Here is a 27754-nt window from a genome sequence, read left to right as displayed (position 1 = left end):
ACCACCAAATCGGACACTTTCACTCACTTTAGAATTGTTAACATCTCCTAGAATATGAGGAAAATCCAATATTGTTTTACTATGCCACACTGAGGAAGTTACAAGGGAACAGGAATGAGATGTGTTATATTCAGGACATCCACGCATTCTGGATTTACTGGGCCGCTAACCTGTTGTTGTTACTAGAAGACATGAGCAGTAAATCTGACAGTGTTTCAGGAATCCCCCCTGCTGAGAAGCTCACTGTTCACTTCAGACAGAATCTACTCCAGAGTGTGTGCACAGCTGTACGCCATACGTAAGAAATACACTCGGTATATTCTGTGTCTCGAGCTGGGATCCAAACTCTTAATCCTAACGTCCCTCAACTCACTCTCGTAACTTGCCTCTGTGGCCTCTCCCACAGACCTACGGTGCCGTTGTGAGTCTGTGTTTGGCAGATGTTCAGTGGCGGTCCTGTTTTGGGAGCCATCTGGACAGTTTAAACGCCGGTGTTGATATTCATCTGTTTAGCTTGGTGAAACAGCCAGGCATTCGGAGGTAAATCGCTCTCTATCTTCCCCGGGATCAAAGGCAAATGAAAGGAATTTCAGTGTCATGTGGATGCGAGTGTGTTTCTGTTTACGAGTCTGTGTGTGTGTATATTACTGTCTGTCTGTCTGTGTGTGTGTGTGCATGGGTATTTGTCCCCTCTTTGTTTACGTGAGGAATCCCCTCCCACCCTCTACCCCCAATCCCCTCTGCAGACCCTCTCCACCTCTGGCAGGCTGTGGGTCGTGGGGTGAGACTGTGAGGGGGGGATGTGTCTGTCTCTGTCAGTGCTCTAGCCCGCCACGATATCTCACATATCTAAGCAACAGCTGGCCCAGCCCACCGTGACACTGTAAGCCAGGGGTTGGGAGGCGGAGGTGTGCAGATTACAGAGGGATTGCCTGTTCCTCCACCCTCTCTCTCTCTCCCCCTCCCTTCCCCCCTCCCTCCCTCTCCATCATGATAAGCTCAAGCAGGGGTTCAGCAGGATCTGGACACATCTCTGACATACTGACTAGCTGACTGAAGGAAAGGACATGAGAGAAGAGAAGATAAAGGAGAGAGGAGAGGAGAGGAGAGGAGAGGAGAGGAGAGGAGAGGAGAGGAGAGGAGAGGAGAGGAGAGGAGAGGAGAGGAGAGGAGAGGAGAGGAGAGGAGAGGAGAGGAGAGGAGAGGAGAGGAGAGGAGAGGAGAGGAAGCCAAAATATAAAGGGATGGGGAGTGAGAGAGATGGGGAGGTGGAGAGTAGTGCTGTGGTTTTGTCTGTCTTAAATTCCAGATGTGTCTCCACCCGCCCCTCCATACGGCCCACTATGTGGGGCGGATATGGCAGCAGGCTGCTGTGGGGAGGGCAGGGAAGTGTATAGGACAGTGAGGGCATTGTCTGTGGGTTGGACTGAGGACATCTCCTCATACTGTACTGGGGCCGCTGACACAGAGCCACTGCTGCTGCTGTGGTTATAGCGTGACGTCCACAGCATCTGGACTTGTCCTCCTCCTCCCTCCTCCTCCTCCTCCTCCCCTCACAGACAGCTGGCACAGCCTGAATCACCCTCCCTACCCGCCTGGCATCAGGGCTGCCCAGACTTCCGCCTCCCGCACAGAGGATTTATAACCTCCCCCTTGTGGCTTGGCATTTCCAAATACCCAGAAATAATTCAATTATTTGTGTGTGTAAGCCTGTGTGTGTTTTTTCAGTTGTGTTTCTGCTGTAAGATGGAGGGAGAGGAGTGATAAGTTGTTTTCCAGCTGTGGCATGTGACGTGTCTGCATAGTGTGTGTATTTTGAGTGTGTGTGTGTATTTTGAGTGTGTGTGTGTGTGTATTTTGAGTGTGTGTGTGTATTTTGAGTGTGTGTGTGTATTTTGAGTGTATGTGTGTGTGTGTGTGTGTGTGTATTTTGAGTGTGTGTGTGTGTATTTTGAGTGTGTGTGTATTTTGAGTGTGTGTGTGTGTGTGTGTATTTTGAGTTTGTGTGTATTTTGAGTGTGTGTGTGTATTTTGAGTGTGTGTGTGTATTTTGAGTGTGTGTGTGTGGTGGTCACTCAGTACCTGTCGGGGGTCCTCCTCTTGCCATGCTCGTTGATCTCCATCATGATCTCAGAGGAGTCCAGGGGTGAGCTGGCGTTGGCGTCCAGCAGCAGCTGCTCATGCTGGGCCAGATACTGGGCGGGTGTCTGCTTGGCCATCCGTGCACAGTGGAGGAGCTCCCTCTGAAGCAGGGGCAGGTTCGCCTGTTAGAGGAGAGGGAAGGGGGAGAGAAGGGAGGAGGGACAGGAGGAATGAAAGGAGAAGATATTGGTAAGTGGAAAAAGGCAAGACGAGGAGGAGGGTCAAGGTGGGAGGTGGAGGATGAGAGAGGAGAGATAGGGCATAAAAATAAAATAGTTTTAGAATTAAGAGCCAGAGCATGTGGGAGGGAAAGACAAAGACAGAGAGAGAGAGAGATTGAGAGAGAAAGTGAGAGCGATTTAGAGAGAAAGTGAGAGAGCGAGAGAGATTGAGAGAGAAAGAGAGAGGATGAGACAGGGAGGGTGAGATAACACAGACCCACCACCACACATTCCTCCCCAGTGTCTGTCTCCCTCAGGGGGAGGAAGAGGGGAGAGAGGAGGGGTAAGTGGGTGCTGTCAGAGAGCTCAGTCAGGCCGTCACTTTGACAAAGCACAGCGCTAGCTGCCATGTCACAGATGTGTAACCTCATGGCACACCAGGCCGGCTGGAAAACTGTCCTCTTGACACAAGGTCCTGAGCCATCCTCTGGATGCTGCTAGAGGCACGCCATGCCACTCTCACAATAATAATAATCTCCACTAATGAGACAGCTAGAGCCCATCAGACACTGGCCTATCTATCTATCTATCTATCTATCTATCTATCTATCTATCTATCTATCTATCTATCTATCTATCTATCTATCTATCTATCTATCTATCTATCTATCTATCTATCTATCTATCTATCTATCTATCTATCTATCTATCTATCTAGCACACTGTGGGAATGCTGCCTGGTTGCTAGTTAACACCTTCCTATAGAGTAGATACTGTTTGCTTGTTCATCTTTCCCTCACTGAGCTAACCAAGATCTCCATAGTGAATGTATTGTATGTATGTGAATGTATTTGTGTTGGTACAGTATGTGGTGTGTGGAATACATTCCATCCACAACCGTACAAGCCACCATCATGTCTGCAATTATAGTTAATAACCAGGCATGACTCCAGCTTGGCCCACCCCCCTGTTGTCCCCCATATGTCCCTCTGCTTTGGGAATAAACAGGAGGGACAGAGATACAGAGTGTGTGGGACAGACAGGAATGTGTGCCCTAGTCACCACCAAGCAGCACGGCCAGCACCCTGCACCGATACAGACACACAGACAGACAGACACAGGCACGCGCGCACACAGACACGCACACGCAGTGTCAGCATGACTGCCCCTCCCTCCATCAGAACCGTCAGCAGTGTCCCTGAAGGCCCATTCCCTACTGTCACATTTGTTACATGTGTTATGTATTGAACAGCTGGCATTGTGACTTCTGGACCACAGCAGAGTAATGTGTTATTCATAATGACAGTCGTTCGGAAAGATGGATTTTGTCTCTCTCTCTCTCTCTCTCTCTCTCTCTCTCTCTCTCTCTCTCTCTCTCTCTCTCTCTCTCTCTCTCTCTCTCTCTCTCTCTCTCTCTCTCTCTCGCCCTGCTCTCGTCTCCGTGACTGTGGGTTTGACAATGCAGGTAACAGGATCAGGCCAAAGACATCAGCCAGAGTGAAAGGCTCTGCGTGGTATCCGCCCCGGGCCGGCAACATCTGTCAGGGAGCCTTATTTACCCTCCCCTCCCTCCCTCCCTCCCTCCCTCCTCTCCACGCCGCACCACTCAGGGTAAACACTCGTGTGCCAGTTTTAATGAATCGCAAACGATGGCCATATGGACCAGCGGATCAGCCCAGCGCCAGGCAGGCGGCAGCAGACTGGGTTGGAAATCTGCAGGGTCCTACTCCCTTTATATACCGAGCTTCAATCAGCTCCACACCCACACACTAATGGAGGAATCACCCACGGCTCAGGCTCAGAAACCAGGTCGCTTTCTACACTGGCCAGCCATCCGGAGAATATTCTTTGTTTGTTTGGGTGGGTTTTGTTCTCGAAAGCCCTTCCTTCCATCTCCATATGCAAGCTAATATCAGAAGCGGAAGCTGCTCAAAGGGACATACTGGGGAATATAACCTGGGGATTCCTAGGCAGCCTATGGGAAAAAGGGAGGGTGTGTCTACGTTGGGTTTTGATGTGCTTACCTTGAGGAATGGAATGACAAAGGGACGCAGCGGGAAGTTGGTAGCCTCCTGGAGTTTGGAGTGGAACTCTTCTATGGTCAGGGTGGAATTCTGTCAAAAACCAGAGGAAGGGAGAGATTGGAACACTTGGGGAAGAAGCTTCACAGTAAAAAATGGAGAGACAGAAAGAGATATTGGACACAACTAAGTAAGTACTGTAACTCCAGAAAAGTAGGAGAACGAGTGGGAGAGATAGACAGACAGGGGAGAGGGATAGAGAAGAGGACTTACCACCAGGCCCAGCACCAGACTGCGGACTCGCTCTCCGATCTCGGGCGAGATGTCGTTGCCGAACTGCTGCAGCGTGGTGAGGAAGCGTTTGAGCTTGCAGAGCTGGCGGGCGCCACATGCTGGCGGCAGCTGCTGATTGGACAGGGAGGCGGTGGACGACATGGCGGGGCCGTTGCTGAAGCCGTTGGGTGTAGAGGGCGCCCCGTTGAGCGAAGTGGGCGAGTGACTCGAGTGACTGCTCCCGTTCAGCACTGCAGGGAGAGAGAGGGAGAGAGGCCATCCGTCAGTACCAGTCTGTTGTCCTCCTCCATCCTCCACCTGTCCCTCTACCTCCTCCCCCCAGACGTCATGCGGTGTGAGGGAGCCGGAGGACAGGGTCGAGGAGGGTGGTGATGGCACATGCATCCTTAAGGTTGGGGCGGAGAGCTCCAGGGCACAAAGTAAGGCTGGGGCCAGGGAACACACTAAGGCTGGGACCAGGGAACGCACGAAGGCTGGGGCCAGGGCACACACTAAGGCTGAGGCCAGGGAATACACTAAGGCTGAGGCCAGGAATCACACTAAGGCTGAGGCCAGGAAACACACTAAGGCTGAGGCCAGGGAACACACTAAGGCTGAGGCCAGGAAACACACTAAGACTGAGGCCAGGGAACACACTAAGGCTGAGACCAGGAAACACACTAAGGCTGAGGCCAGGGAACACACTAAGGCTGAGGCCAGGGAACACACTAAGGCTGAGGCCAGGAAACACACTAAGGCTGAGGCCAGGGAACACACTAAGGCTGGGGCCAGGGCACACACTAAGGCTGAGACCAGGGAACACACTAAAGCTGAGGCCAGGGCACGCACTAAGGCTGAGGCCAGGGCACACACTAAAGCTGAGGCCAGGGAACACACTAAGGCTGAGACCAGGGAACACACTAAAGCTGAGGCCAGGGCACACACTAAGGCTGAGGCCAGGGCACACACTAAAGCTGAGGCCAGGGAACACACTAAGGCTGAGGCCAGGGCACACACTAAAGCTGAGGCCAGGGAACGCACTAAGGCTGGGGCCAGGGAACACACTAAGGCTGAGGCCAGGGAACACACTAAGATTGAGACCAGGGAACACACTAAGGCTGAGGCCAGGAAACACACTAAAGCTGAGGCCAGGGAATGCACTAAGTCTGAGGCCAGGAAACACACTAAAGCTGAGGCCAGGAAACACACTAAAGCTGAGGCCAGGGAACACACTAAAGCTGAGGCCAGGGAACACACTAAAGCTGAGGCCAGGGAACACACTAAAGCTGAGGCCAGGGAACACACTAAAGCTGAGGCCAGGGAACACACTAAAGCTGAGGCCAGGGGATACACTAAAGTTGATCCCAGGGAACACACTAAAGCTGAGGCCAGGGAACACACTAAGGCTGAGGCCAGGGAACACCATAAGGCTGAGGCCATGGAACACACTAAAGCTGAGGCCAGGGCACACACTAAGGCTGAGGCCAGGGAAGACACTAAGGCTGAGGCCAGGGAATACACTAAGGCTGAGGCCAGGAATCACACTAAGGCTGAGGCCAGGAAACACACTAAGGCTGAGGCCAGGGAACACACTAAGGCTGAGGCCAGGAAACACACTAAGGCTGAGGCCAGGGAACACACTAAGACTGAGGCCAGGGAACACACTAAGGCTGAGACCAGGAAACACACTAAGGCTGAGGCCAGGGAACACACTAAGGCTGAGGCCAGGGAACACACTAAGGCTGAGGCCAGGAAACACACTAAGGCTGAGGCCAGGGAACACACTAAGGCTGGGGCCAGGGAACACACTAAGGCTGAGGCCAGGGAACACACTAAGGCTGAGGCCAGGAAACACACTAAGGCTGAGACCAGGGAACACACTAAAGCTGAGGCCAGGGCACACACTAAGGCTGAGGCCAGGGCACACACTAAAGCTGAGGCCAGGGAACACACAAAGGCTGAGGCCAGGGCACACACTAAAGCTGAGGCCAGGGAACGCACTAAGGCTGGGGCCAGGGAACACACTAAGGCTGAGGCCAGGGAACACACTAAGATTGAGACCAGGGAACACACTAAGGCTGAGGCCAGGGAACACACTAAAGCTGAGGCCAGGGAATGCACTAAGTCTGAGGCCAGGAAACACACTAAAGCTGAGGCCAGGGAACACACTAAAGCTGAGGCCAGGGAACACACTAAAGCTGAGGCCAGGGAACACACTAAAGCTGAGGCCAGGGAACACACTAAAGCTGAGGCCAGGGAACACACTAAAGCTGAGGCCAGGGGATACACTAAAGTTGATCCCAGGGAACACACTAAAGCTGAGGCCAGGGAACACACTAAGGCTGAGGCCAGGGAACACCATAAGGCTGAGGCCATGGAACACACTAAAGCTGAGGCCAGGGCACACACTAAGGCTGAGGCCAGGGAAGACACTAAGGCTGAGGCCAGGAAACACACTAAAGCTGAGGCCAGGGAACACACTAAAGCTGAGGCCAGGGAACACACTAAAGCTGAGGCCAGGGAACACACTAAAGCTGAGGCCAGGGAACACACTAAAGCTGAGGCCAGGGAATACACTAAAGTTGATCCCAGGGAACACACTAAAGCTGAGGCCAGGGAACACACTAAAGCTGAGGCCAGGGAACACCATAAGGCTGAGGCCAGGGAACACACTAAGGCTGAGGCCAGGTAATACACTAAAGTTGATCCCAGGGAACACACTAAAGCTGAGGCCAGGGAATGCACTAAGGCTGAGGCCAGGGAACACACTAAAGCTGAGGCCAGGGAACACACTAAAGCTGAGGCCAGGGAACACCATAAGGCTGAGGCCAGGGAACACACTAAGGCTGGGGCCAGGTAATACACTAAAGTTGATCCCAGGGAACACACTAAGGCTGAGGCCAGGAAACACACTAAAGCTGAGGCCAGGGAACACACTAAGGCTGAGGCCAGGGAACACACTAAAGCTGAGGCCAGGGAACACACTAAGGCTGAGGCCAGGGAACACACTAAGGCTGAGGCCAGGGAACACACTAAAGCTGAGGCCAGGGAACACCATAAGGCTGAGGCCAGGGAACACACTAAGGCTGAGGCCAGGGAACACACTAAAGCTGAGGCCAGGGAACACACTAAGGCTGAGGCCAGGGAACACACTAAGGCTGAGGCCAGGGAACACACTAAAGCTGAGGCCAGGGAACACACTAAGGCTGGGGGCAGGAAACACACTAAGGATGAGGCCAGGGAACACACTAAGGCTGAGGCCAGGGAACACACTAAGGCTGGGGGCAGGAAACACACTAAGGATGAGGCCAGGGAACACACTAAGGCTGAGGCCAGGGAACACACTAAAGCTGAGGCCAGGGAACACACTAAGGCTGGGTAAAGACACTGTTGCCTGCTAACCCGTACTCTGCTGCTCGTGCTCCGCCTCGGCTCATACCAGTTTGAGTGAAGGCTCTGTGTGCAGTAACTTCAGCTGCCTCTTACAAGTGGGACCGTTTGACCCCCCCTCTTTCCCACTGCCCCTCCTCCCCTTCACCAGTCTGTTTCTAACTTTCGCTCACCCACTCACTCAGTAGGACACAACTATAAGAGGAACGTGTTAAAGAGGTGCCAAAAATAGGCCCGTGGCCTGTGTTAGTTTATTCCAATAGCAGGTGTGTTGCTAAATCAGTCCTTGCACATGTCCACCAGCTGAAAGTAGATTGGCAGCTTTCAGGTTCAGGGCACCCCCACCCCACCCCACCCCACCTCCCCACCCTGCCTGGCTGCCACACTCCTGCTCCACACCCCTCCACTACTCCCTCCGTTCCACGCTCCACCTTTCCCCTGCTTCATCTACTGAATGGTACATTACCCAATATTGGTGGGATATTCTTACACTCCATCCTCTGTCTTCAGTGACTGTCACAACAAGATGTACGTCTCAATCAGAATGAAATCATATTCAATTCACTCATTTGTAACTTATCATATAGTATACTATTGTTTCCTCCGATATTTCGGATATGGGTTGTTTTTATACTGTATAATGTATATAAATCTGATGTTTTTATGTTTTGTTTATTCTTAGTCTTGGGTGTATGCGGCTGAATTATTGAGATGTTAAAGGATGTATGCATGTGTGAGTTTAATATGATATGTTTTAAGCTTGGTGGGCAGTACTCCGTATATACTGTATAGCAGGGTATTTTGATATATTGAAACTATTTATTTGAGGTTTTTCAATACACTTTCATATTTGTAGCTACTCTTTGAGTAAATATCTTTAGTTAACTTGTGCAATACGTTCGGAGATAAAGCAGATCGCATTCTTCATTTCACCTGTCACATTATTTGACATTATGAAGCTAACCGTAGTTCCCCCAGGACAGTGGAGCCAGTCGTGTTTGTTTGAAATAGCACAACAGGAGAAAGCAGGAGCAGGTGAGGCCAGTTGTGTATTGACCGAGCTCACGTTTTATATCGAAAGTCAACCATGTTATTTTGCTTCAATAGACTGATCAGGGAGATGCAACTATAGTTTTTCCTTCACAGAAAATACATTAGTGCAACACATTCGGCAGAAAACATCATATTTCTAATCTTTATCATAGAAATAATGTAGCCCGTTACATTTCCTAATGTTGGGTTTAAAGTTAATCTTGCATTTTACCAGAGAAAAGTAGGCTACACCGAGAAAAGTACAGGAGAACACATCAGTCAGAGCGCTGTCTGTTGATAGAATGCCCATTCATGAATTCTCATCTGAGGGGAGAAGTGCAACTGAAGTACGAAATTAGCCTGATTACCGACCAGAAATTACAATAAGAAGCATTTTACATCTGTGTTTACAAAACACAGCAAGATATTTCTGAAGCATTTTATCTTTCTTTCCTGAGTGAAACACGCAGAAATCTGCATTAACTCGACCCCTAAGTTAACTTGCACGTTAATGAAAGTAAGTGGCTGAACTAATAGGATGACGGGGCATCATATTGTGTTAGCTTTCTACCATGTTTGAGAAGTCAAAGCTCTTTGGTTGAGTTACCTGTACAGCTTACACGATCTTGATTTCCTTGCATTTTTTCTCCTCTCAGTTCTCGGTCTGTCTTCTCCTCTCCCCTCTTCTCTGAGCAGAGCAGGCATGCCTGTTTCCCTAGCAACTCCAGACTCCACACACAGACACAAGTGTAGCCTATACATGCTGATCCAGAGCCAGTGCTGTACTTCCTTAAGACAAGCATGGGTCTGGAACTTTGTTCATTTGGACAATGTCTCTCGTACACATTCGTTTGTAAATGTCCAAACTCACCAAAAATGACATTCGGTAGCGCCTACCTAGATATGTATACATTTCGTAGCAGAATTGCCTGTCTCTGCAATTAGTTTATTTTTGTTTTGTGCTCATTAGCGTATTTAGCTAGCAGCCTCCATTGAAATTCGCTAATATCTGTGCTAATTTTGTTAGCATTCTGGTAATAGATGCCCAATGGGCTTTTTTTGTGTTTTTTTGGAGCCACCTTGTGTACTAAGCCAGTAATACCGTATATCCCGGTATGAGAGAAGGGTGGATATGAGAGAAGGATGGTATGACCGTATATCCCGGTATGAGAGAAGGGTGGATATGAGAGAAGGATGGTATGACCGTATATCCCGGTATGAGAGAAGGATGGTATGACCATATATCCCGGTATGAGAGAAGGGTGGATATGAGAGAAGGATGGTATGGCCGTACATCCCGGTATGAGAGAAGGATGGTATGACCGTATATCCCGGTATGAGAGAAGGATGGTATGACCATATATCCCGGTATGAGAGAAGGGTGGATATGAGAGAAGGATGGTATGACCATATATCCCGGTATGAGAGAAGGGTGGATATGAGAGAAGGATGGTATGACCGTATATCCCGGTATGAGAGAAGGATGGTATGACCATATATCCCGGTATGAGAGAAGGATGGTATGACCATATATCCCGGTATGAGAGAAGGATGGTATGACCGTATATCCCGGTATGAGAGAAGGATGGTATGACCATATATCCCGGAGAGAAGGGTATGAGAGAAGGATGGTATGACCATATATCCCGGTATGATATGAGAGAAGGATGGTATGACCATATATCCCGGTATGAGAGAAGGATGGATGGTATGACCATATATCCCGGTATGAGAGAAGGATGGTATGACCGTATATCCCGGTATGAGAGAAGGATGGTATGACCGTATATCCCGAGAGAAGGATGGTATGATATCCCGAGAGAGAGGATGGATATGAGAGAAGGATGGTATGACCATATATCCCGGTATGAGAGAAGGGTGGATATGAGAGAAGGATGGTATGACCGTATATCCCGGTATGAGAGAAGGGTGGATATGAGAGAAGGATGGTATGACCGTATATCCCGGTATGAGAGAAGGGTGGATATGAGAGAAGGATGGTATGACCGTATATCCCGGTATGAGAGAAGGATGGTATGAGAGAAGGATGGTATGACCATATATCCCGGTATGAGAGAAGGATGGTATGACCGTATATCCCGGTATGAGAGAAGGATGGTATGACCGTATATCCCGGTATGAGAGAAGGATGGTATGACCATATATCCCGGTATGAGAGAAGGGTGGATATGAGAGAAGGATGGTATGACCATATATCCCGGTATGAGAGAAGGATGGATATGAGAGAAGGATGGTATGACCGTATATCCCGGTATGAGAGAAGGGTGGATATGAGAGAAGGATGGTATGACCGTATATCCCGGTATGAGAGAAGGGTGGATATGAGAGAAGGATGGTATGACCGTATATCCCGGTATGAGAGAAGGGTGGATATGAGAGAAGGATGGTATGACCGTATATCCCGGTATGAGAGAAGGGTGGATATGAGAGAAGGATGGTATGACCGTATATCCCGGTATGAGAGAAGGATGGTATGACCGTATATCCCGGTATGAGAGAAGGATGGTATGACCATATATCCCGGTATGAGAGAAGGGTGGATATGAGAGAAGGATGGTATGGCCGTACATCCCGGTATGAGAGAAGGGTGGATATGAGAGAAGGATGGTATGACCGTATATCCCGGTATGAGAGAAGGATGGTATGACCGTATATCCCGGTATGAGAGAAGGATGGTATGACCGTATATCCCGGTATGAGAGAAGGATGGTATGACCGTATATCCCGGTATGAGAGAAGGGTGGATATGAGAGAAGGATGGTATGACCGTATATCCCGGTATGAGAGAAGGACGGTATGACCGTATATCCCGGTATGAGAGAAGGATGGTATGACCGTATATCCCGGTATGAGAGAAGGGTGGATATGAGAGAAGGATGGTATGACCGTATATCCCGGTATGAGAGAAGGATGGTATGACCGTATATCCCGGTATGAGAGAAGGGTGGATATGAGAGAAGGATGGTATGACCGTATATCCCGGTATGAGAGAAGGACGGTATGACCGTATATCCCGGTATGAGAAAAGGATAGTATGACCGTATATCCCGGTATGAGAGAAGGACGGTATGACCGTATATCCCGGTATGAGAGAAGGATGGTAGGGTGGATATGAGAGAAGGATGGTATGACCGTATATCCCGGTATGAGAGAAGGGTGGATATGAGAGAAGGATGGTATGACCGTATATCCCGGTATGAGAGAAGGATGGTATGACCGTATATCCCGGTATGAGAGAAGGGTGGATATGAGAGAAGGATGGTATGACCATATATCCCGGTATGAGAGAAGGATGGATATGAGAGAAGGATGGTATGACCGTATATCCCGGTATGAGAGAAGGATGGTATGATCGTATATCCCGGTATGAGAGAAGGGTGGATATGAGAGAAGGATGGTATGACCGTATATCCCGGTATGAGAGAAGGATGGTATGACCGTATATCCCGGTATGAGAGAAGGATGGATATGAGAGAAGGATGGTATGACCGTATATCCCGGTATGAGAGAAGGATGGTATGACCGTATATCCCGGTATGAGAGAAGGGTGGATATGAGAGAAGGATGGTATGACCGTATATCCCGGTATGAGAGAAGGATGGTATGACCGTATATCCCGGTATGAGAGAAGGGTGGATATGAGAGAAGGATGGTATGACCATATATCCCGGTATGAGAGAAGGGTGGATATGAGAGAAGGATGGTATGACCGTATATCCCGGTATGAGAGAAGGGTGGATATGAGAGAAGGATGGTATGACCGTATATCCCGGTATGAGAGAAGGGTGGATATGAGAGAAGGATGGTATGACCGTATATCCCGGTATGAGAGAAGGGTGGATATGAGAGAAGGATGGTATGACCGTATATCCCGGTATGAGAGAAGGATGGTATGACCATATATCCCGGTATGAGAGAAGGGTGGATATGAGAGAAGGATGGTATGGCCGTACATCCCGGTATGAGAGAAGGATGGATATGAGAGAAGGATGGTATGACCGTATATCCCGGTATGAGAGAAGGATGGTATGACCATATATCCCGGTATGAGAGAAGGGTGGATATGAGAGAAGGATGGTATGACCATATATCCCGGTATGAGAGAAGGGTGGATATGAGAGAAGGATGGTATGACCGTATATCCCGGTATGAGAGAAGGGTGGATATGAGAGAAGGATGGTATGACCGTATATCCCGGTATGAGAGAAGGACGGTATGACCGTATATCCCGGTATGAGAGAAGGATGGTATGACCGTATATCCCGGTATGAGAGAAGGATGGTATGACCGTATATCCCGGTATGAGAGAAGGATGGTATGACCGTATATCCCGGTATGAGAGAAGGACGGTATGACCATATATCCCGGTATGAGAGAAGGATGGTATGACCATATATCCCGGTATGAGAGAAGGGTGGATATGAGAGAAGGATGGTATGGCCGTACATCCCGGTATGAGAGAAGGATGGTATGACCGTATATCCCGGTATGAGAGAAGGATGGTATGACCATATATCCCGGTATGAGAGAAGGATGGTATGACCGTACATCCCGGTATGAGAGAAGGATGGTATGACCGTATATCCCGGTATGAGAGAAGGATGGTATGACCGTATATCCCGGTATGAGAGAAGGACGGAGATGAGAGAATGATGGTATGACGATCTGGATACCACCACCCATCCAATGTTTGAAAACATTTCAATCTGCAGGGTGTTTAATTTCTCCCCCAGTTTGTAGGAGTGCATATGGCAGTATGCCAACAGTCTGTGTTAGATGGTAGTGTTTGAATATATGTTCTGTACACAGTTCCTCTCATTTCTACCCTTAATCTCTCCATTGGAGCCAGGCCGGTCGGCACACATGTGGGTTAACCATGTGACCCGCCACTTGTGTTCTGGTTTTAGAAGGGAGAGCGAGCTACACTGGTGACCACCACAACAGGTGAAACAACACGGACTGTCATTGCTATATAGGGAAGAAAGTGGTCTGTAGCCCGGCGAACCCAGCAATGCCCCCTGTGCAACTACAGCTGGTAAACAAGCCCCCCCCTCACACACACACACACATGCACACACAGAGACAGTGCCACAGCCATTCTCACACATACTCCAAGACACTTGATCCACCAGGGAATTCTACACACACAACTGACTGAAGTCAAGTCTTCATGTTGAAGCTACAGTATCATCAGAAACACACAGCCAGGCCTATGGAGCCCAGCAGCCGCCTGTAGCAGACCATTTCCCTGAAGCCCAGGCAGGTTCCCTTCCTAACAGCCTAACAGCCGCAGAGGTAGAGCCGTGCCAATGACAGAGAAGAGCTGATGCAGCACTCCTACCAGCTCACTATTCTGTTCACATCCTGCCCGGCTGCACAAAACACCTTCAAGATAGATACATAGTACTACCTCAGGGAATTTACAAGGTTCTTTATAAAGTTACAAAGAGGATTCAGGCATTCAAGGGAGAACACAGACATGGTAGCAATACAGAATAGTATTTTATGCCAGGTAAGATATGATATAAGTCTTTTTTTTAATTGAAAGATTGCACTCTAAAACATGTATGCATGCTAACAGAGAAATAAGGAATTTAAAAAATGCCTTACTTGACCTACTGGTGGTGGGTGTGAATGAAGCGTTGCGATTGGGTGCCTGGCTGACGGCCGGGGGTGGAGGTGGCATTGTGGGCGGAGTCAACCTGGGCTGGGTTTTGACATCAGCAGGTGAATCGGGCATCGTTCCAACCTTCTGTTCTGTGCTACCTGCAGGAGAGAGAGAGAGAGAGAGAGAGAGAGAGAGAGAGAGAGAGAGAGAGAGAGAGAGAGAGAGAGAGAGAGAGAGAGAGAGAGAGAGAGAGAGAGAGAGAGAGAGAGAGAGAGAGAGAGAGAGAGAGAGAGAGAGAGAGAGAGAGAGAGAGAGAGAGAGAGAAAGAGAGAGACGCTTACAAAGAGACAAACATGAAGGCACATCAGACACCAACACACCCAGATGCAAACATCCAGGTACAGAATGCACACGATAAAAATCTGATCCAAACAAGCAATTTACTTCTCAGAAAAAAGTCTTAATAGCTAGTTGTATTTATTGATCAGTGTTGCTTCCATTATCTGAAACCCACTCATGACCCACTGATTTGATATGAGAGAGAATGTATTGATGGCCTGGCTGTGAGGTCTTGTTTCTGCTGCAGAGACTCTGTGAACGATGTTGTACTACAGTAGAGAGATAGAGAGATGGGGGCTTGGAACAACATGCAAAATATTAGAGCTCTTGGAGACATAAAGTAACACCTGCTGGTCCGCTCAGCTGCTGCTGACGGGACCCCCCCCCCCCCCCCCACACCAACACCCCTGTAGTACTGACATCCCTATCAGTGTCCTCCACCCCCCCCCACTCTCCCTTCCCACCCCTCCGCCCCAGTCCCACTGATACTCCCCGCCTGTCCCCTCTCGTCCTCCATATGGACAGGCGCGTGACAGTCAGTGACAAGTGCAGCTGGATCTGCCGCTGTCCATCACAGAGACACTTCTACGAGGCTGGAATGAGGCCCCCAGCCGGGACCAAACAAGGAAAGGCAGGGCTGTTCCAGTCGGGGACAGGAGGGACGGGACGGCCTGTAGCGGTCAGGTGGTATCGCCTTTTCCAGGAGATAGGACAAGGGCTGCTATTCCTCTGCCGTGCCCTGCCGCCTTCCACATACACTGGCTTGTCACTGCCCAGTCCCCACACTGGCTTGTCACTGCCCAGTCCCCACACTGGCTTGTCACTGCCCAGTCCCCACACTGGCTTGTCACTGCCCAGTCCCCACACTGGCTTGTCACTGCCCAGTCCCCACACTGGCTTGTCACTGCCCAGTCCCCACACTGGCTTGTCACTGCCCAGTCCCCACACTGGCATTCTTTCTGCCTCCTACTATGACCATAACAACTCTTGTAGTTTCTTATGCAAAGCTGCAGAGAGAAGGCTGTAAATGTCGGTTTATTTTTGATGTATTAAAAGGTCTATCGATTGCAATCTTAACTACATTGTTTACACACAATCACATACTTTTTCATTCAAAATAATATTTTGTTCTTTGAAATAATGTGGATAAAATGTAATAATCTTTCTAATATATTTTTCGGGGGCCATGCATACACATTATCCAGTGAGAGTAATCAGCCCTGGCTCAGTGTTGGAGTATTCAGTATTAAATGCTCCATGGTAAACACTGAGTGTAACAGGGGAAGCAGCAGCCGTCAGAGGGATGTGGGTGGAATGAGATCCTTCTGCTACAAAAACATGAGCTGCCGAGTGTGATGGCTTTCACAGCCACGGAGAAGATAGCTTTACAGTGTGTGAGACCATGTGTGTGTGTACCCACCGTACTTATATATGCGTATACCCTGCGAGTCCAGTATCTGCATTAGACCAGTACAGAGGCATGTGCTGAGGAGGAAGGTTTAAGCCAGGCCTCTCTATCAGCTGTCTCGGAGTTCACTCCACTGTTAACTCCACTTGCACAGCAGGATCAGGTCGGCCACGCAGGGAGCAGCTCGCAGGGAGCCTCATAGACCTACAGGCACCCCACTAGCATGTAGTACTAGTACTCCTGACCATGTTTGGAACAGACCTCCACCCCAACCCACCCGCTAAGCTGCAGCCGCTGCCGCCTCCACTGTCAAGTGCAAAAATAACCAAACACATCGGGTCACTGCCACACAAGCAACAGGAGGATAATTAGGTCTTGACCTCCAGGGAGAGCAGCTGCAGGATGGTGGAGGGTGCAGGAGGGTGCCGCGGTCCTCAGGGTTAAAGTGTTTCTGGGGTGGCAGGGAGAAGTCACCTCTGCAGCCAGGACGGACAGGCGCAGCTCCTTTACTGCTCTTCTCTCTACTACTGAACTACTAAACTCAGATCCTCTGCTGCTGACTATGAAAAAAATATGCAGGGCACACTGTGTTCCAGAGCAATGGTTAATGAATGGAACCCTTCCACAGTATTCCTGCCACAGTTAACATTCTCTTAAACTATTCTCTTCTCTGGGCTATTTCCATATTTGCATGTAGAACTCCCAAAAAGCTAGGCTCTGATTTTCAAGAATGTTATTCTACATTCTAGAAGCTACAATGGCCATTGAAAATCTGACTGTGGTCCTCTCAAACACAAGGGGCGCTCGCCAGGACACCACTCCGATCCCCCTAAACACAAGGTGTTAGTATTGAAGCCCTGCTAAGGCTGGGCGATATGGCCAAAATATTATACCACTGTATTTTTTTAAATTGGACTGTAATTTTTTGTTTTGGAGATCATTTCCACAGTGCTGCATGATGTGGGCATATAATCTAGGATTTATTTTTAATCAAATGTTGCAATTGCGATTTGACTTGCGAATTAGAGCAAAAAAAAATGGAATCATGGAAATATAAAACAAATCTATGGACAGGGTAAGACAAAATAACCAGTGAAAGGATTGGGCAGTATCATACATATAAAGACTATTATAATTCTATAGTTAGAATATAATAGTGGGCACTTTGAATACAGTGTTGTTTGAGATGACAACGAATTAAAACGCCAGGGAGGAGTTCTTGTGACAGGGTAGGAACTAGTGTTGATAAGTGTTTTCTAGGGGACCCTATCAGCTTTGGCTACATTGAATGTTTTCTCTTAGCTACTTCATGTAGCCAACATATTCTTGCTTCGCATATTTCTCTGATTTAGAAGATACTATTGCACAAACAACATGCTGATTTAGGTCTACACCATCACTGGTATTGTCAGGCTGTATTAGCTAGCTACGTTTGCTCTTACTCAGTACACTTATTAGCTAGCTATTAGCTTTAGCGGCTAACAATTAGCGTCTCACAAGATTTAGGGCAACTTGCTAAGAAAAGACAAACCAGCTGTTTGCTGATGTAAGAAACACAACCTAACAGTGTCACTATAGAACGCTAGTGGATTTATGTTATGAAGCAAAGTGAAAACAGCATTGTTGTCATCAGTATCATTGTTGTATATGCTACATTGACCATGCAGACTGAACGCAAGTGTCTTGTGGTCGAGGAACATTAAATGCGCTCCTTGAGTGACAGGGGGAGTGGCTAGGTCTGTGTGGAAAGTGTCACGGAGAGAAAGAGCGGAGAGAGATGACTCAAGTAGCGAAGTCAACTATAAAAAGTGACATTACACATGGCGTATCACATTTAACAAACCAAACATTCAAATACCGGTATAGAAGGTAAAGTAAAAACCCAAACCAGTCCCTGCATCAATACTGGTATATTGAGCTGGTGGCTCCTGCCAGTAGGACTGCAATGTCCCCGCTCCCAGCCATGGACAAATGTAGACAGGTACCCTGCCTGGCCCTGTGCTGCACGGCTGGGCTGCTCTCCTCTCTGGTCTGCCTGGGTGTCTGTCTGTCAGAGAGAAGAGGAGGCAGGCAGGGCAGGGCTCGTCCATCAGTCACCACAATCAACAAAGAGTATTCCTGTTCAGGAGCTATTGGAGCTATACTGACTGACTTCAACAACAACAAAACAACCAAAGAGTATTCCTGTTCAGGAGCTATTGTAGCTATACTGACTGACTTCAACAACAACAAAACAACTAAAGAGTATTCCTGTTCAGGAGCTATTGTAGCTATACTGACTGACTTCAACAACAACAAAACAACTAAAGAGGCCGCACACACACTCTTTGAGGCCTGGGTTCTTGTCACTTTTTTGCTTTTAAAAAATGCAGACAGACTGACGATCCCTGATTGGTCATTTCACTCGAATCCCATAATGTACACACACTCTATTTCCATGTTGACTGAACAATCTTGACCCACCCTCTGACTGTGATTTGATTGAAACAGTGACCATTTTGACAGAAAGTATGCCTCAATCAGGGCTGTTCATTTACTCCTCGGGGAGAGTTCCTTCACATGGCAACTGCTGCTAGGGCTCCCGAGGGGTTCTGGGACGGCCTGGCTGGGAGGGCCGAGACTCCTGGGGCGAGGGGGAGAGAGGAGGAGAGGAGTCCTGCCCTCCTGGCCTGTCTGCAACTGCTGTGGGATTACTCACAGCTGTTTAATCTGACCAGCTAAAGGATGCACACACACACTCACACACAACTCTGGATTTCATTTTTAATACATTAGAAAGTCTGCTCTGTCCGACCCCCCCCCCCCCATCTGTGGCCATCTGTGCTCCCATTGTGCTGAAGGACAGGAAGGACTCGTGCCAAGGGAAAAACAGAGAGGGAAAGACAGAGTGAGATGGAGAGACTGGTAAGAGAGAGAGAGAGAGAAACAGAGTTGATGGTCCACACCTCAACAGACTTCCTGGGTAGAGCTGTCAATCCCCCAGCATGTCCATCTGACCACAGTGTGTGTCCTGTTGCTTTCACTGTGTTTCCTCTGTCTAATTAAGGAACCATGGCATCGGAGCACCACAGTGGATCCTGTTCAGGGGAGAGGTACAGGACGTTCTGAGCCTTCCTCTTCTTCCTTCCACGCAGCCCTTTTATCTCCCACTCAAAGTGGATCTACACAGTAATCAATACAGAAAATAGATTCTTACCCAGGATACAATGCTGCCTCATAGACTCCCTGAGGATTTGGGAGCCCGGCACTGGCTCTGGCCTTAGCTGCAGCCCACAGTGTGCAGTCAAAAGCTTTTGCTGATTACACTGCTGTCAGTCTCTCCTGTACACAGCTGTATGTTTCCCGTAATCACGCCTAAAAATGGCTTTCAGGGAAGGAACGGTCAGTCAGCATTCTGTGTTCTAAAAAGGGTTTCAGTTCAGTCCTATTGTGCTACAAACAAGATGAAAAACTATTCTGTGCGAGATCACACTCCAGTTTGTCATTCTAGAGCTATTTCTGGGTCTCTTGATAGATTTCAGGACATACGCTTTCACTAAAACCACCAAACACACAAGAAACCATCATGTAATGACAGGCCATTAAGAGGCTGGTTGGCTGCTGGTAGTGTCTCTGTTATCACATGCCCTATCCTTCACATTAGAACAGAGCTACTGTAACTGTGCCTTAGACGCAGACAGACTCTGAGGTGGTCTCTAGAGATCTTCTCTTGCACCTCTGTCGCTCTCACTCTCTCCAAATGGGCTCCTCTCTGGGACACATACCCCTAAATCTCTCCCTGTCTCTAGCGCATTCCCTCTCTCCCTCTCTCTCTCTCTCTCTCTCTCTCTCTCTCTCTCTCTCTCTCTCTCTCTCTCTCTCTCTCTCTCTCTCTCTCCCTCTCTCTGTAATTCCCCCAGTCTCCAGGAATGCTGTTGTTTTTAATTTCTCCCAGCTGCTCTGGCTCGGTGCCCGCCCGCCTGCCTTCCCACATCTGCTCCCCATCAGGCCGCCGAGTAGTCCACACAAACACAGGCCTCACATCAAAACATGGGGATTAGAGCCCTGCGCCTCGGCCCCAGGACCCCGCACCCAGGGACCCCCGCACCCCTCTCCCTAGCCCCCTCCAGACTCCCTGACTCCCCATCCCCATCGCCCCTCTCCTGACCCAGGGATTGACAGAGACCCCTTAGCATGGGAGTGGGTGGAGGCACCATAAAGAATAGACTAGGTCTGACGGGAGGGAGATGTTGGAGCAGAGGGATAGTGGGTTAGAGTGGGTTAGATAGAGATCAGACATGCTGGATGGATGAACCTGGCATTGATGATGATGTAAAGGTCCTCCTGCCTGGGAGAACTCAGTCAACCTGTCTGAATGGCAGACTCTCTCTCTCCTCTCTCTGTGTCTCTCTCTGTGTCTCTCTGTGTCTCTCTCTCTCTCTCTCTCTCCCTGTGTCTCTCTCTTTGTCTCTCGGTCTCTCTCTCTCTCTCTCCTGTGTCTCTCTCTTTGTCTCTCGGTCTCTCTCTCTCTCTCTCTCTTCCTGTGTCTCTCTCTTTGTCTCTCGGTCACTCTCCCGGCCTCTCTCTCTCTCTGTGTCTCTCTGTCTCTCTCTCTCTCTCTGTCTTTATCTCTCTTTGTGTTAGAAACCAGACTGGGGATCATCTTGAGCTGATTTAGAGTTCAGAGGCTTTAGGTTCACTAATGACAGGGTGGGAGAGAGCCTTGGAGAGAGAGCACCCTCAGCTCCCTCCACAGAAATGTACAAGCACGGAACAAGCAGAAACAAATATACACGTTACCCTGTTACTTGAGAATCACTGCGATACTACACAGACTGAGTTGAACAAATATGTTTAGTAAAAACAAACATTCAGTGGGGAATACATTTCTGTTTAATAATGGAGTCTGAAAGGCCCAGGGAGAAAATGCATGTGTGTGTGTGTGTGTGTGTGTGTGTGTGTGTGTGTGTGTGTGTGTGTGTGTGTGTGTGTGTGTGTGTGTGTGTGTGTGTGTGTGTGTGTGTGTGTGTGTGTGTGTGTGTGTGTGTGTGTGTGTGTGACCGTGTGTGTGTGTGTAGAATGAAAGATAGACAACATAGGGAAAGTTAGACTGAGCGCAACAGGAGCCTCACAGCACATACAGTAATAACTCACAGAATATATGTTAAAACCATTTAGGGTGTGGCGGCAGTGCAGCGGTGACCCATGTGGTGTGTAACTGCTGAGGCCCCAGCTGTGTGGAGGAGGAGGAGGGGGTCCTCAGACACTCCATCCATTTGAGGAGGAGGAGAGAGGGATGAGGCCAGACACTCGCTGACCTAGTTACCACTGAGTTACTGGGCAGAGGACACGAGCTGACCAGGACAGACCAGGACAAGGTCAGTGTAAAACGGTCTAATACACAGGAGAGATCAGCTCTCTCCTCGTCTGCACCAGTCAGAGACAGCGGATACACTACTCAGATGTCGGAGACATGAGGCATGGCCAGGGAGAAAGGTAGAACAACATGGAAAACAAGGAACCAATACTGCTACTCCCTACTCTCTACTTCTCTGTTTATGTTTAAATAGGACTCTCAGTCTCTGCGTTGTTCAGCGCACCAATGAGTATTCCCTTACGTCTTTGTGTTTATTCATTTACCGACTACATAACAGTTTATTCCCCCACCTCTCTCCATCCCCCCTCTGTTTGCTGTTTCTGGGTAATGTTAGTGGCAGGCTGGTGGAAAAGCCAGCTCTTGATTTGAGCTGTGAGGGAGAGGGAGACTTCATGGTGATGGTGACGAAAACGCCCTGACGAGGGACCTGCGTTTCAGAGTCGGCTTCCTTCCCCACCCAACACAACAGCACTTGTGAGACTAGTTTCGGTTCCCTGCTTCTCTGTACTGTAGTGTGCTTGTCATGTGGCGCTGACGGCTGTGATGACTGTTATTGATATAATTGTATTGAAGTCTAGCGGCCATCTGTTCTCTTCAGGGAGGGCGTCGCTCGGCAGTGAAGTGGTTACATGGAGCATATCGCTACTCACAGAAAAAAAAACGTCCTTTTCACATTTTCCCAATGGCTGCTAATAAAATCCAGATGTTCCATGGAGCTCTGTTTCTCCTCCACCCCCCCCCTTTCTCCTTTTGCTCCCACCCTCCCTCTAGCTCTCTTTTTCCTCCCTTCCTCTCTCCTTCTGCTCCCTTCCTCTCTCCTTCCCCTCCTCCCCTACCGTTCTCCCCAGCCGCTAACCCAGAGCCATTCCTAAATAAAGGAAAGTATTTGTGACATTCTGCCGAGGCGGGCCGTGCCAAGAACAACTCCCCGGCCTGGCACATCTGGAGTGTGTTAGGACGGCACTGGGCACTGGCACTGGGCACTGGCACCGGCCGAGACACAGAGACGAGTGTGTGGCCACTCTGGGGATCTCACACACATACACATACCAACAAGAACTAACTGGCCCGTTGTTTGGATCCGTCAACATCCTAATTTCAGCAAAGAAAATATGGCCTCTGCAGTTTGCACCAAGATTCTACTCATACTGGCAACACAACCAAAGGGAAGAAAAGCTGGACTTCCAATCGTATCAGACAAGTCCACAGCTGTGTGCTCACAAGCAGCTAAAGCCCTAATTCTCAGGTGGACTTGTTGCTGTGTTGTTTGTGTTCTTGCTGCTGCTGTTCTATCAGACCCATTCAGCAGGAGAGCGTGCTCAGAGTGCGTGGAGCTGGCTGGCTAGAGGCTCCAGGCCCACTGTAAAAAGCTCACACCTGAACATCAATAACTGTCATCTCTGCCACCTGGGGACCGCCAGCGCCATGGGCACACAGCCGTCACCAGCACATCTGCCAACGCTGAGAGAGGGAGGGAGGGAGGGCACAGAGCAGAACAGAACAGAGAAAACACTCAAACATGGCGGGTAGAGAGAGAAGAGAGAGTGGGGGAAGGTACAGGGATATATAAAGTACACTATGAAGACATAGAAAGAGAGAGATGAAGAGAGGTGGAGAGGAAAGGGTTGGGTAGAGGGAGGGGAAGCAAAAACGAAGACATGGAACAAGAGAGAGAGATGCAGGGAGTAGAGGGGGTGCAGGGAGTAGAGGGGGTGCAGGGAGGAGAGAGATGCAGGGAGTAGAGTGGGGTGCAGGGAGTAGAGGGGGTGCAGGGAGGAGAGGGGGTGCAGGGAGGAGAGGGGGTGCAGGGAGGAGGGTGGGGGATGGGAGGAGAGGGGGTGCAGGGAGGAGAGGGGGTTTAGGGAGGTAGAGGGGGTTTAGGGAGGAGAGGGGGTGCAGGGAGGTAGAGGGGGTGCAGGGAGGAGAGGGGGTGCAGGGAGGAGAGGGGGTGCAGGGAGGAGAGGGGGTTTAGGGAGGTAGAGGGGGTGCAGGGAGTAGAGGGGGTGCAGGGAGGAGAGGGGGTTTAGGGAGGTAGAGGGGGTGCAGGGAGGAGAGGGGGGTGCAGGGAGGAGAGGGGAACTTATTTGGCCCAGTTCCTCAGAGCAATTCTCTTCCTTTGCTCCTTCTCACAGAGGCAGCCTCAGCCTCTCTCTCTCTGTCTCTCGCTCTCTCTCTCTCTCCTGCCAGCTGAGAGCTCTGCCTCAGGGTACAACAACATTTAATTTGAGCTTGAAAAAAGTTTAAATGAAAGTCATTTCTCTCTTCCACCTTCTCTGGACAACAAAGAGGTCACAGTTCAACAAGACCCCATCAGACCTGACCTCACATGATGTCATTTCTCCCCAAATTTAGTTTATACTTAATACCTTTCCAGAACAACTTTGAACAAAAGTGTTTATTTCTCTTATGATTAAGATTTATGACAATTTGAATAACTTTGGCCTATTTAACAGTAACAGTAATGGACCTGCTTTCCCCTAAACACCCATATTATTCAAATTATGGGGGGAAACCGTGCCAAAAATTACCCTCGATCGGAATCTGTTTATACTGTGCACTTACACAAACAAGCTCCCCTATCAAAACACCTGCAGCTTCACCAAACACCAATTAGCTCATCAGGCTTTTAATTACTCTGTTAATTGCATACAGGCAGCATGAAGGGCGGCTTGGGAATAGGGCGAGGAGCCCTCCTGAGGGCCCGCCTTGACAATCCTGACAAAAACAAAGAAGAACTTTGCCAATGACAACATTGACGCTCCGGCTGCTGTTAACAGCCTGGCTGCCTCATCGTCATCGCCCATCAACCGTCTGCCACAGGGCTGTGTGACATCACTTCCTGTACAGCACTCTAGCATTTCTGACTGAGCCAAACTGGGAGCAGAGAGAGAGAGAGAGAAAGAGAGAGAGAGAGAGAGAGGCATGTAGCGAGAGTGTGAGTCCATCTGCGAGCTGTACATCTGGATTAGTTCAGATTGGTCATGGGAAGGGGAAGGGTGAGCAAGCGTGGGAATATTCCTCACATAAGTGTGGGCATGTGGGCCATTGTCTCTGTGGAAGAGTTAGAGAAGAAATCCAAACTGTCCAGTGATCTGTTCTCTGTCTGTCATAGAGCACTAGCATAAACATCAGAGCCATGTCACTGAGAGTACATGGGAAACGTTTGCGCCAGACACAAATATAGATCTGTTTTCCCTGGGCCTTATTTACTTTGTTTGGCTGTTATGAATGATGCATTCAGAGCCGTCACAATGCTCTCTCTCTCTCTCTCTCTCTCTCTCTCTCTCTCTCTCTCTCTCTCTGTCTCTCTCTCTCTCTGTCTCTCTCTCTCTCTCTCTCTCTCTCTCTCTCTCTCTCTCTCTCTCTCTCTCTCTCTCTCTCTCTCTCTCTCTCTCTCTCTCTCTCTCTCTCTCTCTCTCTCTCTCTCTCTCTCTCTCTCTCTCTCTCTCTCTCTCTCTCTCTCTCTCTCTCTCTCTCTCTCTCTCTCTCTCAGCTCCCAGCGAAATATCTGTGTTAGAGGCTCTAGAGGCTGCAGCAGGAGGCAGGAGAGTGTGTTTGGCTGAGGAGGCGTATCCAGGAAACAGTGGCAGGCCCGGACTTCCTGTGTGACAGGTGTGCGATGGGAAGGAGGACGGGGACCGGGGTCTGACAGCTGCCGTCTCTACTCGCTGTGTGTTTCTCTCTCTCCTCTATCTCTGGCCAGCTCAGCCCCACGGCCAGCTCAGCCCCACGGCCAGCTCAGCCCCACGGCCAGCTGCAGCCCCACGGCCAGCTCAGCCCCACGGCCAGCTCAGCCCCACGGTCAGCTGCAGCCCAGACCTGCTGTGTTTGCTCTGCCTCTTACGTCATTACTGCTGATTTATGGAGCACAAACTGACTTCAACCTAACCCCCCCCCCCTCACATCCCCCCCTGACACACACACCTCCTGACTGACCACACATCGCCTGTCCATCTCCCTCGAACACAATGTGTGTGTGTTTTTTGAAATGTTGGACCGTTTTTGAATCAGTGGATGTGTGAAGGTCTATTGTCTCTGTCCTCTCTCTCATTCTGTGTCTGTGACCGGCGAGCACAAACAGCCAATTGACACCTGCACCGAAGTGACCAAATTAAACAACACCGAGTCTTGCTGTTCTCACCTCCTCTCAGTCGGCAATGTTGAGAACTGGAACCATGTATTTCACTCAGCGTTAAACAGCTGTTGTGTCTGTCACCACTGACACCATCTGCATCCCTGTTAACGGCTCCCCCGGGCTGTGACTCCCTATCTCATACCCCTTCACATGCCCCAGGCACATGCACAATAGCTCATGACATTAGCGAGGAGGCAGTCACATAGTGGGTGATGTGTCTCTGCTATTCTCCATCCCCAGTACCCCATAGGTCGCAACCCGCCTGCGTAGGGACTCCAATCAGGGGAGTCATGTGACCAGTTAAACAGAAGCTTTGACGGCTTCTCCCCCTGCAAATCTCCATTTAGCCCGAAGCCTACAGCACTGGAAGCTGCTGAAATAAATACCCGTGTTTCCTCTGGGACCAGACTGACGGCTGGAATCCACCATTCAAACCAGGGCCTATTCCCCCCCCAACAAAAACAGTGAGAGGGAGCAGTCATATAGATGGCCCTATAATTGGCAGGGTAATAGTGTTTGCTAATAGGCTAATTAAAGTAGCCTGCTGCCATTCACACAGTGGTTAAACAGGCCTAGCCCCTAGCTGACCGTCATGTACAGACAGAGAATCCACACAGACATGATCCTCGTGCCGGTGTATCTTCTAGTCTACGGCAACTGCAGGGTTAACTCCTGACTCTGTCTGTCAGTGTCTGTCCAGGTTTCCCTCACCACTATCCCTCTGCTCCTTCAGAACGCTGTCCCTCTGCTCCTTCATAACGCTGTCCCTCTGCTCCTTCAGAACGCTGTCCTTCAGAACGCTGTCTGCTCCTTCAGAACGCTGTCCCTCTGCTCCTTCAGAACGCTGTCCCTCTGCTCTGTCTCCTCTGCAGAACACTGTCCCTCTGCTCCTTCAGAACGCTGTCCTTCAGAACGCTCTCCTCTCCTTCAGAACACTGTCCCTCTGCTCCTTCAGAACACTCCCTCTGCTCCTTCAGAACGCTCCTTCAGAACGCTGTCCCTCTGCTCCTTCAGAACGCTGTCCCTCTGCTCCTTCAGAACGCTGTCCCTCTGCTCCTTCAGAACGCTGTCCCTCTGCTCCTTCAGAACGCTGTCCCTCTGCTCCTTCAGAACGCTGTCCCTCTGCTCCTTCAGAACGCTGTCCCTCTGCTCCTTCAGAACGCTGTCTCCTCTGCTCCTTCAGAACGCTGTCCCTCTGCTCCTTCAGAACGCTGTCTCCTCTGCTCCTTCAGAACGCTGTCCCTCTGCTCCTTCAGAACGCTGTCCCTCTGCTCTGGGGAAAGTGTCCTCATATGTCTTTGTTTATCCCCCAGTCTCTCTGGCTCTCTCTCCAACTTGTAAATGTCTTCCTCACTTCCGCTCTCGCTTTGTTACCCCCCCTCCTTCTGCCCATCTACCTCCTTTGTTCACTGGCATCACCACCTTGTCGTCTGTACTCTCTCCGGATATTTCAAAGACTGCTGGAAAACTTTAGCCCCCCCAAATCAAAGTCGCCCTACAGGGATTCAGCCCTAAAGTTTCCCTGGGTAGATAGGCCCTCCTCAAAGCACTTTTGTTTTTGTTCTCCAAAAATTCTGACATCAATGAAATCTCTCCCCTCTTTCCACTTTTCATATTAAATCCCTGATCTGTGTGGGAACAGTATAGTTACAATACAGTACCTCACATCCTTAGCACTCGGCTCAAACCCACTTGAAGAGTGACAGAACCATCTGTGGCAAAGCTTCTGTTTCCACGAGATAACAGCTTTCTAATTCCACAAATATGTGAGGAGGCCATACCCCCCTGATCGTCTGGCTTTCCTTCCTTCCCCAATCCTAGCCTGAGCCCACAGCCCCCATCAGCCCCCTTCCAGACGCCTCAGAAGT

At 49.6% G+C, this 27754-nt stretch overlaps 1 protein-coding gene across 1 annotated transcript in view; it reads right to left on the bottom strand.

Moving 5' to 3' along the window:
- The window catches only part of LOC124035816 (protein CBFA2T3-like), a 67921-nt gene that overhangs the window by 14315 nt on the left and 25852 nt on the right, over nucleotides 1-27754 (bottom strand). Inside the window, 4 exon segments of the mRNA XM_046349583.1 lie at nucleotides 2083-2264; nucleotides 4328-4417; nucleotides 4598-4848; nucleotides 14660-14806. Coding sequence (XP_046205539.1) covers nucleotides 2083-2264; nucleotides 4328-4417; nucleotides 4598-4848; nucleotides 14660-14806 — 670 coding nt within the window.

Source organism: Oncorhynchus gorbuscha, linkage group LG05, assembly GCF_021184085.1.
Source record: "Oncorhynchus gorbuscha isolate QuinsamMale2020 ecotype Even-year linkage group LG05, OgorEven_v1.0, whole genome shotgun sequence".
In the NCBI taxonomy this organism is placed as follows: domain Eukaryota; kingdom Metazoa; phylum Chordata; class Actinopteri; order Salmoniformes; family Salmonidae; genus Oncorhynchus; species Oncorhynchus gorbuscha.
This window is presented reverse-complemented; position numbering and strand designations above follow the sequence as displayed.